Consider the following 15,887-nt stretch of genomic DNA (forward strand, 5'->3'; position numbering starts at 1 on the left):
CTTCAGATCTGCTCTATTTAAATGACAATGTAACATTCTTTAAGTGTTTAATTCCTGATATCTGAATACCAGGAAGCAGTACAACCGATAGAAGCTCTATTCACTTGGTAAACAAAGGTAGCCTATGTCGTCGGGCGGGTATTTACAAAACAGGAAACACCTTGGCTGACTGACTGTGACACATACCAGGCCGGTTTCCAGACCAGCCTGTAACCTAGTTAAGGACAATGGCGCTTTGGGGCAACAACTAGGGAAGTGTAATGGCCACAGGATGCAGTTACAGAGTCTACTTTAACATGATCAAATGAACATATTGGTTCAGCTGTGAGGCCATGGATACATTCGAGTGGCTTCATCTGGGTCATGTGACACCTGCATAAAGGTGAAACGTGGAGGGACCTGGGAGTCATGGACAGAAATGAGTGTTCACAGATGTCTAGACCAGAGGTTTTCAAAGTGGGAGGCAGGCTTCCGAGTCCCCAGGGGGGCTCCAAGCAGTTTCAGGGGAGGCTCAGTGAATTGAAGTGAAAATATTACATTATTAGTTAACTCATTACATTAGTTATCAAAAGGAGATAACATAGAATAGCATAAATGTATGTGATTTGGTTAAAGATAGTTTTGGGGAATTTATACTGTTTTTCCCACTTTCCCAGAGTCAAACAAATGCCATCAGATGTATTTGGTGCAGTCTGATGTATGTCAAAGAGCAATATCAAGCTATCTTTGCTCAATTGTTGAGTATCTATGGCATCAAATAACAATCATGATCCCATAGGCATCCAGGAATTGAGCGAGGGGGGGCACCTTTTTTCAAGCTTTGTCTGGGGGATGCCCACAGTCTCAGACTTTGAAAACCCCAGACTGATTTGGCTTCCACTTAAATATCTTCTAAAATGAACCAGAGGGAATGTCTCTTCCAGGGACACTGATGGGGTTTTCCTCATCGGTACATTTCTAAGCACCCTGAGGATAATACTTCCTGCTGACCTACAGTATCTCAGATATAAGCAGAGATTTGTTTTTCTATGTGCCAACGAGGCCCAGGAGCATGCAGGGTGTCTTTCCAGCCAATCAACGCATCAAGCGGATTTCAGTGAATTCCACAGCACACCTTCAACCAGAATGGAGGAAACTAATCAGCTGTGGTAGTGTTTTGGTTGGAGTGAAATCTACACTCTTGGGTCTCTCAATAGAGAAAAGGTTAAGTATGATTCTAAGAGAAGATGGGAGAAGAACAAAAGCTGAAGAAGAGAAAGGATGTGGTCATCGCCGATGCCTCTCCTCAGTCTCTGATGAAATGGCTGATCATAAACACAGCTGCATTTCCTCTGAGGTGAGATATTGCAGGTGAGGTCAGGTGATTACACCATCCAGGTGCGAGGGAGAGTGATTCAGAGTCTGAGACAGACGAGACACCAGAGATGATGGTGGTTACTCACCTACATCCGATGAGGTCAACTGAGTCATGGCAAGGGGTGACGTCGTTGTGCGACACCCCTGGGTGCAACAGTTACCTGTAGACATAGTGCAGGTCATGCATCTGGTTAGAATACTGTTTTGTTTTTTTAAATTACACTCGTGGACACAGTTAAGTTTAACACCCTCCCCCCAAGAAAACAAACAAGTAGTCTGATGAAATAATTCCCACTGAATTGCAAGTACCTGCTATCACCAGTGAGATGTACTGTAGTTTACCCAGACAATGGAGAAATACTGACAACTTGCACCCCCTTATGGATGAAAGGAGTAAGTACAACAGCCACACTTTCTCTAATCAGTTGACAGCATCTCAAAACTGATACAATGCATCTCAGAACAAGACAGTCAAGACAGTTCAGTTCGACCACATTGGCTACTATCAACCAAATAGACGTTCACCACGTCAACTGTCAAATATACACGAAAGATGAGCCGGTCGACTGAGCAGAGAATTTAAATTATTTTATTTTTCAAACCATTGAGATGTTGTTAAACACTGAACAAATAAAGATGCCCCAGTCAAAACTCAAGAAACCAGATTCTCATCGACTTTTCTTTAGCACTTTTCTTTATTGCGCGCTTTGTTGTTGTGCGGTGTCTCATTGTCTGCAATTGTACCCATACTGGATCAGTGTAAAAAAGAAAAAGAAAAGGAAAAGAGTCAAAGAAAGGGTGCATATACCAGCGTTATATTGATCATGGAATTTGGAATCCTCACACATAAACCTAGCACTAAGGACAGGCATGTTATATGCGGAAGCAAATCCAGATTCACCATTTACCAAGGCACATTGGTAGGGATGAATGACCGAGTGAACGAATAGAGTCCAATCATAAACTAAGTCATAACATGATGTGAGCAAAAGTGGTAGTGAAAAATGGGTATAAAAGGAAATCAAGAACCTAATCCATATTACTCGTGTTTTTGTCGCATGGAAAACATCAAGAATGTCTTTTGCTCCGTCTCTCTCCGTTTTATGCTTGACTTATTGAAACGTGGAAGCAAACTGAATGCGACCTCGGATGCCTCGAAAATCCCACAAAATAGATTCAAAAATCACTTTTGATGTTTGATGTCTGAATAAACAATGTACACATAATTGGAACTTGCAGGAGCATCATTCACCATACATACACACTTTCAGTCCAACAAGATGTCAACTTATGTACAGGTGCATACAAGGTCTCAATCCTGTACATTCACCAAGGCTAGTTCAACTTTTGAAAAAATCTTGTGATGGAATTCCAGAAGGCAAATGATATCTAAAGGAATGGAAGCAAAATCAGTTACAGCATTCAATAATGATCTTTTTTCCCCCTCAAAATGCAGTTACGCATCAGCACCATCTGATTTGACATTCTTTCATATTTTCGGCTGGGTAGAGGATTAGTGGGTGACGAGAAATGTATATCACATGAACAAATTTGGAGATAAAACAAAAACATGATTTAGTAACACGCTATTTTGACGGAACCATTTGAAATTGAAACAAAGTAACTTGTTTGAATGATTTAGCTCTTGAGAATTGAGATGGCGTGGACATATTGAAGCTCAGTGCTATGAGAGAGAGAGCGAGAGAGAGACAAAGAGAGGGGGGGAGAGAGAGAGGGTGAAGGGTGGAGTATGGAATGTTGATGACCAAATGCATTGGACAACCCTAAAGAAAGACCATGCGAAAACAATGCTATGCCTCTTTTGCATTGCAGAACAGGCCAACAACATTGTGATGCAAACGGCAGAAAAGAAAAGAGGGAAAAAATAGTTTCTATATCGGTTTTGATAAACCTTCCACAAAAAGAACTGGTCAAAATAAATAGATGCATACATGACAGTCATTTATAATTTACTCTTTTATCTCACATAAAGCTTCTTGTAACTGCCGACCATGTTCGGCTTTACCTGTGCTAGATGAACTTTCGACACCAACATGGAGGTCCGGACAGAACCGCTAAACCCCAGCCTTCCCTCAAATAGAACCCTGGTTTGTAATTCCTTGTTAGTAACTAGACGGCATAAAGAAGTAGACAGCATCATCCGAGTGGCATATTTTACCCACTAGAAAAATCAAAAGATTGACCGGTCCAGAACATTTAAATTTCTGCTGACGCAACTTCTAACTCTCATTCCGGGAGATACTGTCTGCTCCTTTTTGACTTCTAGGTTAGTAGCAGCACTCTGCAAACAGGGCCTTATCATTCCTGTGGCTTTCATTTTGAAAAATAAAACAGAAACAGCCCTTGACAAACTCAACTATTCTTATATTATTTTCTCTTTTCATAATCTTTCTATACCAAAGTCTCAATAGATTATCGCTGACGGAGGGAGAGGGCATGGAAGGAGTTTAGCCGGGCCTGGCCTTCCCCAAACTCACAGTGGACAAACAAAATCACAAAAGTATCGTGTCTGTGGAGACGAAGGAGGGGAAAGTATCCTGTCTGTGGAGACGAAGGAGGGAGCGGGAAAGGAGAGCCGCAATTCTCGCACTCAGTCTAGGCAAACATATGGCAGGATGTTCAATTTGCTTTCATCCCCGTGAGGGTCCAACGATATGCACTCTGTCCAGTCGTACCAGGTGCCCACGGTGTCGTAGCAACCGTTCACCCCCGGCCAGTGCAGCGTGTGTACCCTGTTCACGTCCTCGTCAGTCAGCTCTCGGCTCACGCCCGGCAACTCCCCTGCTGAGCTGTCCGTTTGCAGGACGTGCGTCTTCCGCGCGTCCTTGACGTCGCTCTCCTCCCGTTTCAGGTACTGCGACATGAAAAAGTGTGCACTGGGGGCCCGGACCCCCGAGGAGGTGAGCACGTTGCTCTGAAGGTTCAAGTAGGACTGGATGATTTCGTTCCTAGACAGCTCCTTCCAGTTTGTCTGTTGGAAAGGGTTAGGGGTGGGGGTGGAGGGTGGGGGTTGGGCTGGCGCTGGGGCAGTGGGCAGTTGTACAGAGCTTTCGGTCCTCTGCCTGGACACAGCCGGGTCAGGTGTGGGGGCTTCCTCTGTCTGAGAGGGTTCTTTATGTACCAGGGGCTTGATTTGACCTGTGACAGGGTCAAAGGTTATCCTGCGTTCTTTTAACCTGACGGGCTTAGTTGTATCCTCTGTTCTCTGGCCGTCTAAGTTGACAGAGTAGTCTCTAGACCTGTACTTCTTCCTCCTTTTTCGTTCTGCGGTGGAGTCCGTCGCCAACTCTGCGTCATCAGGCGTGGCCGAGGCCACCTCGGACGAGGGTCCGAGTAGTCCTGAGTTGTGTTGGGCGAGCTGGGAGAGGGAGGGGGGAGGGGAGACTGATGGGAGTTCCAGTGTTGCTGCTGTGTCTTGTCGGGGGCAGTGAGAAGGGACATCTGACGAACCGGCCCAGTGCATCGAAGACCTTTGAGAAGAATGTGGCAGCCTGTCGCCATGAGACGCTTGGGCTGGGGATGGTAAAGGCTGGGAGGAAGGCAAGGGGGAGCCCCTAGAGGATGGACTCGGGATAGATTTTACTTTAGGTGCATATGCTGCAGAGCGCTTGGTCATTGAGTCTTGTTTCACGCCCCTGGGGCTGGTAGTGAGAGTCCTGGGGCTGGTAGTGAGGCCGCGGGGGCTTTTGGCTTGATAATACCCCCCTCCTCCTCCACCAACAACCCCCCCTCCTTCATCCAATCTGGCCTGTTGCTGCATCACAGCAACCTTGATCAAAGAGGAAGTGCTAGGTAGTTTGGCCACTCCAGGGGAGCTGGGGCGAGGCTTGACAGCGTTGACTGGGATTCGGTTGTGTTTATCATTCTCGAGGTGCTCTGTCCTAGATTTGTCAGGAGACGGGACAAGCTCCTGGTCGGGCAGGGCATCAGGACTGCCCGCAATCCCATTGGTGGGTGGCGGTGAGACAGAGTTATCATACGAAGACATCTTTGAGATTTTTTCTGGTAAGTGCACCCCACTGTCTCTGTTTTCTGCTCGTCGCTTGCGACTACTCGATTTCTCAGCCTTAGGCGAGTATGTGTTGTGAACATCATTTCTGATTTTGACTGCAGGTACACCCTTGGACACAGAAATGTCAGGGGGAGAGGCATCTGTTCTGCAGGTGTGAGAACCACCATTAGTTGACCCGGGGACACTTGCAGCCAGGGCACGTGATGGCGTCTCCGCTGGCCCTGGCTCAATCAACTTTTGCCAGTTCCGTAAGAGTTTCTTAGCACGCTTGGCAAGGTCTTCATCCTTGGTTTTCTTTCTCACATCGTTGATCAATTTTCCTAAACGCGTTTCCTGTATGAATAACAAGAGATAGACAGAAAGATTAGGCAACAAAACTGCTAGACAAATGAACAAAAATGTTCATATGGAATCAAGTTTCTCTTACCTCAAGTGCTTCTTTGGTGATAGGACACTTTTCAAGATAGGTAATTACTTCTAATACAGCAACCATATTGCTAATCTGTAATAAAGGGGAGGGGGGGGGGTTGAGAAGGGGGGGGGACATTGTTTATTTATGGAATTGGAATGGAATCACCTTCAGGAAATAATTCAGTTACCAGCCTAGTATGATAAATTACAGAGGAAAGAGGAAACGACAGAAGTCAGTTAGTGTGTTGTAACAGCAGTTAAACGAAGAATGATAACACTGATCAGTGATCACACCTTAATGAATGTGATGTCAACCAAAAACTCCAGTTGTTGGACAATTCAACGCTATCCAACCGTGCATGCAACGTGTATGAGTTAGGGAGCAGCTTACAAGCTAGGAAACGTTAGCTTGCCTGTTAGCTTGATAGCCACAAAACGATGTTAAAAAAGTAAAGACGGACGAGTGTCAACTCTGGGAACCTTGCTGACTCCAAACACATTGACTATAGTTTGACATTAGTTAAAACATGTGTTGCAAAAAGTAATAAATCAAGTTTGTACGAGTTTCTTGTCACATCGTGAAAGTCAACTAATGTTCCAAGTGTTGACTGATTTAATGTTAGCTGTTAGCCAATTTGGCTACCGCTAAAACGTAGCGTTAGCTAACGTTCACTTGGGAAGGAAGGCTCCGACTATTTCCTGAATGGTAGCTAATCTAGCCAAGAGGTACCTCCCACATTGACAGTGAAATAAATACCGTACTTCAGAGGAAAACGTTGAACGTTAACGTTATATGCGTTTATACCGTTAAAGCTACGCGAGCCCGTTCCTTTCCATCAAATAGGCCAAGTCCGGTGGGGTGTTTTGGCTAGGCTAACAGCTAGGTAGCATGCTATATAAGCCAGCCAACGCCAGATTACTGACTAACCATGGTAACGCTGTTGCTAGCTAGCAAGCTGTCAACTCAAGTGGCTCAGCGTATTTCCACCAATGCATGCCAGATATTTGACAATGGTTTAGCGGTAAACTTAAATTTGAAGGACGCATTCACTTTTACAACAATATGACGCCTGAAATGTAACGTTAACTATCTGGGTGAGTTAGCTGAAGTGCTGGTAAACAAGCTAACGCTAGCTAGCTAGCTTACTCACATTGCTCTGACTGTCGATGGCCTGCAGCAGCCGGTCCCTCATCTGCTGCGGGGTTACTGAGACCGTTGTCATTGCCTGTTCGGTAGGATCCGGAGGATGGAGGGAGGAATCCTCCAAAATGAAAACCGGGGGACTTGAGACTCAACAGCCGCTATAAAAGTATATCAGGCAGCCGAACAGCATATTTTCCTGTCGCCTGTAAGCTAGACGGCTCGCTGTGTGTCACATGGAGTCGGAAATGTGTGCTGTGTTGACCGTTGGCTGTTGCCTGCTCGGCGCTCTGGTCGCTCACTACCAGCTGCTGGATCTCTACGGCCTCCTACTGCATGCTGGGATACGACGAATGCGCTTGACGTCTGCACGGCACGCAGACAAGTAAACATCTCTGCTGCCTGCCTGCCTATCTGTCCACCCACACACACTCCAGGGTATGCCTGTTTCTACCTAGGGTGCTGCTGCATCCGCCACCACCCTTGGCAACAACGACAGTTTCTGAATGTCACAAATGGCTATGTGTATAGAGAAGGATTTATGACGTATGTCACAATGGCTCTGTGCATAAGTGATGTGAGACACTTCACACTTGTGATATCTATCCATTGTGACATCAGTGATGATGTAATCAGTGATGTCACTCGAGCAATTGTCATGTCATCAATGTCAGTGTCTGTGACTGACAAATCACTGTTGTGTTTTATGACAGTTGGCATCCTTTATGTTGTACCGCCTCCTTCTGGATCCATCCATCCACTGTTTCCTTACATTCTATCAGGTTCCTTGAGTGATTTCCCTCCTCTTCCAAGCAGTCTTCCCTCTTCCTCCTTCTCCTCGATCTGTGACAAATCACATTCACACCAAGCAATTGTGATGTCATCGGTGATGATGTCATCAGTGAGTGATGTCATCAGTGTGCACTGATGTCATACTTCCAACATTAGGAAGCAGTGATGTCATGTATCGATGACATAATCACTAGTGTCACGATACTGAGTGACATCATTAGGTAGCAGTGGCTTCACAAGCAGGGGCATCCCAAACTGTAGCTGGTCATCACTGATTATGTCACAATGTATATGACCTCATTAGCATAATATGGAGGGCTGTGTGTGAAGTGACATCAGTGTGTATGACTTCATTAGCAAATAAGGTATATGACATTAGTGCAATGTCAATGGAGTGGATGTCATCACAATGGAGAGGATGATGTCACACTCGGAATTCAGTAGTGAGGTCAGTTTCTGCATTAGTGACATGACGTCACAAATTTACAAGGAGCACTGATGTCATACCTCCTAGGGACAATATTAGGGACAGGGTGTAAGGTAAATACAGAGGTGGCGAAACTATCCAAGGTGAGTTTACCCACCTTGTTTCCCATTATTGATTTATACAGTCGATCAGAAAATATGTGAGTAAACTATCAAACTATCAGCCTCATTTTAAAAAGGTGGGTAAACTGTGTTTACTTGCGTTTAGCCTTCATTACTAACCTTGCTGTGAAAACAGAATGTGAAACAAACGCATCCATCTGGCAGCATCAGGTTACTCCACTACGCCCCTGATTAGGAAGCAGTGATGTCACATATCGATGACATCATCAGTAGTGTCACGATACTGAGTGACATTAGGGACAGTGTCATCAGTGATGTCATTGGGGTGACATCATCAGCTTATAATATATATACCTTATGCTAATGAGGTCATAGACACATGTCACGTCACACATAGCTCTCCACAATATGCTAATGAGGTCATACATTGTGACATCAAAATACATTGAGGGAGCAGATAGGCTAACATCATCAGATGTCTGCACCACTTCTCACCTGGGTGTGATTTTTATGATCCGCACACCCGCCTGCGGGATATCCGCGGTCAGTCAGCAGGGATATATAACTGCAGTCCGCGCATCAGTAATGCACACAGTAAAGCTCAGTCGTTCCGATGCCATTCATTTAGGTCTTTTGCTATTTTCTGGGCCTCACCCATGTAAGTTTCATTTCTCTCAGCTCACCTTCAACTGGTGGTGTCCATAATGCTACCTTTGGTATCCTGCCCTGGTCCATTCAGAGTGTGTGGCCTTTGCTATCCTGCCCTGGTCCTCCAGTGTGTGGCCTCGCCTTTGGTATCCTGCCCTGGTCCTCCAGTGTGTGGCCTCGCCATCTGAGCCGTCAACATTCTATTTCATGGATCACACTGTTGCAACCAGTTTTGCGGTACAGCTCCTCATTTGACACTTTGTTGGGCCAGAAGATGCAACAGATTTTGCTCAGGCACCCATTATGGAAGGCATTGTCTCCTTTTACCACGTGCCAGCATTCTGAGCCATAGGCCTCCACCAAGACAGTTAGATTTGACATTGCTGTCTAATCTTAGTCCTGACCAGGGTGGGAATTCTGTCATTTTAGGGTCACAAGGCCATGTGGCCGTCGGCATCGCAATTCTTTTTAGGGCACAAGGCCACATGCCAGGGCACTGGCAACGCAATTGCTCTATTGACATCGTGAAGAGTGATTTTTCTGAAGTGTGCTAAAATGAGACAATTGCACATCTTTTGCATAGGGCAGGCTACATTAAACTGAGACCACTGACGCTTTTTACTATCCCATTGATCCTATTTTATTTTATTCTATTTTATTGCATTTTATTGTATTGACTGTTTTTTACGTTTAGGGAGATACTGTGTGATACTGTGTTATATTTCATGCCTGAGTGCGAGCAACTGCAACTTGTCCCAATTTTTCCCGGGGATCATTAAAGTCTTTCTGATTCTGATTCTGAAAGCAACTGACAGTAGCAGGCTGGTAGCAGGGCACTGCCAAAGTGGCCTTAGGGATCTCAGGGCATCACGGCCAGAGGAGGGGCAACGGAGGCCATGCAATTCCCACCCTGGTCCTAACTATAGACTATCAAAATATGGACAGAACTATCCCATTGAATTTCTTCTCCCTGGCGGAGTTCAAACGGTGGGTGTCGCCATCTTGGTTTTAGTGGGAAGGAGGGGGTTGAGAGGGTGGACCTAGGTGGGATGAGCACCGATTAGCATAACCTATGGGGGTGATCTTACGTGCTGACAAACACGCCCACCTTAGCACGCAGTGGAAGCTCCTCAAGCTAGCTGAAGCTAGGTCAGACTGCTAACAAGCTAGCTAACAGGCTACGTACGGGCTACATCCAGGCCATCCACCTCTGTTCTCGTTGCTCCGGTCGGTCCTGACACTGTATTATTGCATAGACTTCCAGTAGGGTCAAATTATTAGTTTTTAACATGGCCATTCAGCAATTCATCCCCCCTTACTCTCACTCCCTCTCATTTTGGCCACAGACGCCACTAGCGGAGACTTTTTTAGCTTGGCCGCGTTGCGAAGCAGAGGAACGTTTCGCCCAGCCTCTGCTGCCGCGTTGATGATGTGCTCCGTATACTGCTGGAAGTGTTTCTCCTCTTCTGCAAGAACGTCTTTGTTCTTTGATTCCCACTCGTGTATCTCTCTTTGCCGCTGCTGATCCCGGGTCCATTTCTCAGCCATTTTATTGGCATTGACATCTTGTAAAATTCTTCCATCCGCTTTCATTTGCCGGGCCTTCAGCTTCTCTTTCTCATGAAATGTTTTGTCAGCGTCTTTACTGACCTGAAGCGTGTCCTGGGCCTTCTGATGGGCCACTATGTCCTTCTGCTTCTTCTCCTGTATCCGGGCTTCTCTGTCTGCTTTGATGGACTTCAACAAGGCAGCCCTCTTCTCCTCCTCGTCCTGCTGCCGCCGCACCATCCGCGCGTCTTTCTCCGCGCTCGCCTCGGCGATTCTCGCCTCCTCGTTGAGGCTCTGCTTCTGCTGTTCTTTGTGTCGTCTCAGCTTGTCCATGACCATGTCCCTCACGTCCTGGCCCTCTTTAAACAGCTCTTTCTCCTTCTCTTTGTGTAAAGTCGCAATTTTCTCTTTGGTAGAGATAAAGAGTTGCCTTTGCTCCTGCTCCACGTCTTGCTGTTGTAACTGTATTGCTCTCAGGACATCGCTTTTGGAGAGATACTCCTTGCGAGCTTGCATGCTAATCCTCTTCTGCTCTTCTTTTTGATCTACCTCCATTCTTTCCTCAAACTGATTCAGTTGTCGAAGGTGCAGGGATCTCTCTGACGCTTTCTTGTCCTTGAGCAGTTTCTCGAGTTTCTCTCGCTCTCGTGCCGTTTCATTCTCTTTGATTTGCTTTGTCAGATCCTCTGCGAAGGCCTTCCCCTCAAGCTTCTTCTCAAGTGCTTTCTGCTGCTCCTGCCTCAAAGCTTCATCGTGCCTGGACTTCATCATAGTTATGAACTCTTGGTCCACATCTTTGGCGTCACTCCGTATTCTTTGCGTCATTTCCATTTGTGCCTCTCTCTCCTTCAGAACCTCCGCCAACAGGAGTGCACGATGAAACCCTTTGACACGGTCCGTTTGATAATACTGCTGTGCCCTGGCGTTTGCAATGCCCTGCCTCCTCTTTGCTTCCTGATATCTGGCCTCTTCTAGATCAATTAATTTCCTTTGTTCTTCTGCAATCTCCTCCTTCATCTTCTTTTCCTCTAACGTTAGCTCTTTTTGCGTTTGCCCAGTGTTGGTATTGGACCAGGATAAGCACTGGTCTATGGTTATGATATTGGATGCATTTGGATCTAGATGCATAGATTCTCTTTGCCGTGATGCCTCTCTGATACTGTTATTCATTTGATCTGCCTGGTGTAATCCATCTTGAATTCTCAGCCATTTAGCCTTGGGCAACACAGTGACTTGTCGAAGGTCTGTCATACTGTCGGCTTGATTCACTGAAGACACTTTCCTAATGGATCCTCTGCAACGATCACCCTGCGCCACCGATGCTGTCATTGATGACATCCAAACTAACCAGTCCTACTTCTAGCCTCAGCAGGGCGTGATTTATGACATCACTGATGATGTCACAATGTCTATGACATCATCAGTGATGTCATAAAATCACTGATGATGTCACGTATGCATAGACATTGTGACATCAGTGACCCAGTGATTATGACATCGCGGCTGGTTCGTAGCTGAAGCAGGAAGTAGGCGGTCACTTTGGCTTTCTATTATGTATTATGTTATGAGTCAGCTTCCGACCTTCAGACAGAGCCCAGATGTAGGCCGGCAGCTGCCTGACAAAAACTAAACAATTAAAATCCTATAATAAGAATGGGAGGTGTCCGTCTGTCTGTCTGTCTGTGAGTGAGTGAGGATTGTGTTCGGTCACAGCTATGCCATTTTACGTGCGATCTCGCTGAATCTTATGGGGAAGTGTAAAGAGCACCTCTGTGGGTGACCTAACGGTGCTGTGTTTTTGAATTAGGTAATTAGGGCCGACTAAATGGGCAAAAATGGCTAATTAGTGGCCAAAATGACTCAAGACAGGTTCAGCACCATGGAGAGCTACAGAGTGGAGAAGCCCATAGGAGCAGCACACAATGAAGTGGACTAATATGACAACCCTCTGGGGAGAGGAGAGGCTGCATGCCAACTCTGTGAATAATGCCTGACTTAAATGGCCAGTCAAAAAGTAGGTAGGGACACGCACATCCAAAAAAAAGGCCACACTGGGCCTGGGTGCTGGATCAATAGAGTACTTACAGTGAAAAAGAAACAATCCGCACACCGAGGAGCTCCCGTTTAGGTTTTTTATTATCAACACAGCGTGACGTTTCGGGCCACACCGGCCCTTCCTCAGACGCTTTCTGAAGTGGCAGAGAGACGCCGTCTTAAATACCCGTATCAATATACATGGCATCACCAGGTGTTCATCAATTAGCTAATTCAATTAGCTAATTGATGAACACCTGGTGATGCCATGTATATTGATACGGGTATTTAAGACGGCGTCTCTCTGCCACTTCAGAAAGCGTCTGAGGAAGGGCCGGTGTGGCCCGAAACGTCACGCTGTGTTGATAATAAAAAACCTAAACGGGAGCTCCTCGGTGTGCGGATTGTTTCTTTTTCACCTTAAATGGCCAGTCACACATGGACGGGTATGGAGCTAGTCCTGTTAGATTTAGTATGGACTATTAAATCTAACAGGACTAGCTCAATACCCGTCCATGTGTCAGTCGTCACAGTGGTTATGAGTTAGTATTGATGCTCTATTACAGTATTTCACCAGCAGAGGGAGACCTGCAGTTCCTAATGGGGAGCTTGGCCCAGGCAGCAGGAGGAGTCCAAGCATGGAGAGGATGTGAGGATGCTGTGAACCCCAGGTTGAGAGTTTCAGGACAACGTTTAGGCCCATGCTGGCTGCATTGTCCACTGAGCAATTCACCCTCAAGGCAAGGGGGTCAGGGAGTCCAGGACACATTTCAAGATGGGACAGAACCAGGTTTTCCTATAGTACCACAGGCCTGAAGTTATATGTGGTTAGTTTGTCCTTCTTGAGCGCAGCAGTGATGTGATTATTTTTGAAGCAGGTGGCAGGGACTTTGGTTGAACATGCTGTGGGAACACCAGCACCAGTTTGTCTGTGCAGAGTCTGAAGGTTCCAGGAGAGACTCCAGCTCTCCGGCTTCTCCACAGCCATTCAGCATGGCAATAGAGGGAGTGGAGATCACATGGGCAGGTGTGGGGAAAAGGAAGTTCAAACACTCTCAATGGCTATGGCCAAAAGTAACCACCAAGATGGCAGGTGGTGAGATTTCTGGCTTGTGCGCGCTAGGTGAGCAGTCTCCTGCTGATAGTCACATATTCAGCATGAGGAGGCGGCCCTACAAGTCGATGATGAGCTGTGCTGTTTTCCTTGTTCTCGTTGCGGGTCAAAGGTTGCAGGGTCAAAGGTTCTTCCTCACTGTTTTCATAAAGTGGGCGTGGTGAAGACTGGAAGTGTGATTAAGGGCTATACAAATAAAGCTGACTTGATTAGCGTGACAACATAGTTGACACGGAGAGGCCAGCACAGTGCATGTCTACCTGCTGGAGGCCCGGCCTGTCAAGAACATGTAGGAAGACACACAAAGCAGAAGAGGAGCAGCAGGCCCACTGGAAGGGAAATCCAGAGGAATAATGCTAAAGTTAATTGCGGTTGCCGAGTCACGGTGTAGGACTGAACTGGAGATCCCACACACAGAATGTCCAAGTCTCAACTCCATCACTTGGGTGGTTTGCACAGAGTGGGGGAGGCAGGGCAGATGCCGGGTGCCAAGCTGCAGAGTGGGCGAGGAAAAGTAAATCATGGAAGGTGTGGGGGCTGCTAATTCCTCCATCTCATGACAAAAAAGAGCCTCGAGATGATAAGCCATTGCTTATTCAGATATATTTAATCTCATTTCATTTACAAATAATAATGCAAAGATACAAAGACAGAAGCCTTCACACAAGAAAAATACATCAGATACAATTCAAACAGAAGCTTATTTCATCCTTAATATAGCACATATATACAGCCAACTTGGATTTTCTTTTTTTTCCTGGTTTGACATTTTGAAATAGAAAAAAAATAATAATTGAAGAACAAGGTTTGATCCATTCATTTTTAAAGGGTTAGCTTAAAAGAGTACCGGCTTGCCAAGCTGTGCTGCAGAATGCTAGATTTTGCATATTCGATGATGAGCATAATGTGTCCTGTAGCTGTGAGTGCACTGTAGGTGTCAGTGCACCCCGACACCGCAGTGAAATGCATGTGCAGTGTTTGGATAAAGTAGTACTGTACTCTGAAACAAAAATACATTGTATAACAATTTAGCTGCCGTTGTATGAGGCTTGAACCAGCAGGGGGCTGTCCTCAAAATGCACACAAGAGGACTCGGGTGTCCTGTTGTGTCATCGTCACACAAGACTCACCTTTCTGATTCAGTTTGAGTCTCTTTTACATGCTGTCACTATGATTATCTACACATAAAGGCCTACAGCCTGACTCTACGCTTTTATCTGCTATTTCTCCTAAAGGTGACTATTATTATAGTTAGAGAAGATGCATACAGTAGTATTCACTGCAAGAGTGTGTATGACAGGAGGTTTAAGAAACACAGGTAGAGCTAAATACTTGCTTAAAGCAAAGAAAATATCTCAAGGCATTTTTCGAGTTATTCTGAAATTCAGTATCATGCAGAACAGAGATTCCCCAGGTACTGGGCAAGATATATATCAGTCACATCTCTTAAGTTATACTGCGAGAATTTCAAGAACAACGTTATTCTGTTCAATGTAAACAATGCATTGACAAGTTCATAGTTCTACGTTAATGTGTGTAATAACATGTGCGCCAATAAAATCTTTTGAAAATAAGATGGGAAATAGATTAGTTAGTAGGACAGGTTAAAAAAAAAATCTCAGTTTTCCCAAAAGTGCATTCAATTTGAACATAAAGAATTAAAGGGCTGGTTCATTAACTTTGGCTTTTTGCTCCACCTGCTGCCTTAACGCTGAAACGCCAAGAGAAGAAGTCCAGTGCTTCTGACAGATTGACTGTCAAAACAAAATCAAATGTCATTAAAATAGAACCTATTCTCATGTCAGTCTCTCATTCATCAAATTTAGAAATGTTGATGCCAGGGAGCCGTCAACATAGACAGGAAGAGTAATTCCCGCATCGGGGAGGGGGGATGTGGGGATAATCTACGAATCAAATAAGTGTTTTCTGGTGTTTGAAATGCATGTGGATGAAGGTCAAAATGAGATATTCATATAACTTCAAAACGACAGGAAACAGCCCATGTTCTTTAACAATGAGGATACTTGGTTTGCCATCATGTTGAAATGACATAACTGATGCGCTGTTAAATTCTGTATTCAACAAATAAACAACAAAACAATCTCCATAATTTAGGTGGTTCATTATGTAGTCTGTTATTCCAGATAAAGTATTCAGCTACGTCAAAGCATTTAGTAGAGAGAAAGACAATAAAATTGCTCTGTTGTAAACTCTTGTCTCTGTAAACATTGGCTTAACACCAATGGACACCTGAAGATTGG

General features: G+C 45.4%; 1 protein-coding gene across 1 annotated transcript; it reads right to left on the reverse strand.

The window, feature by feature from the left end:
• Positions 1–2,044: 2,044 nt before the first annotated feature.
• crsp7 (cofactor required for Sp1 transcriptional activation, subunit 7) lies at positions 2,045–7,114 on the reverse strand. The gene is made up of 3 exons (XM_083659165.1): positions 6,952–7,114; positions 5,817–5,891; positions 2,045–5,722 (listed from the first exon to the last, which is right to left on the reverse strand). Exons 1-3 carry the CDS (start codon positions 7,021–7,023, stop codon positions 3,968–3,970), a joined length of 1,902 nt encoding a protein of 633 aa, XP_083515291.1. The 5' UTR covers positions 7,024–7,114; the 3' UTR covers positions 2,045–3,967.
• Between the last annotated feature and the right edge of the window lie 8,773 nt (positions 7,115–15,887).

Source organism: Poromitra crassiceps (genome assembly GCF_964638095.1).
Source record: "Poromitra crassiceps genome assembly, chromosome: 23".
Taxonomy (NCBI): domain Eukaryota; kingdom Metazoa; phylum Chordata; class Actinopteri; order Beryciformes; family Melamphaidae; genus Poromitra; species Poromitra crassiceps.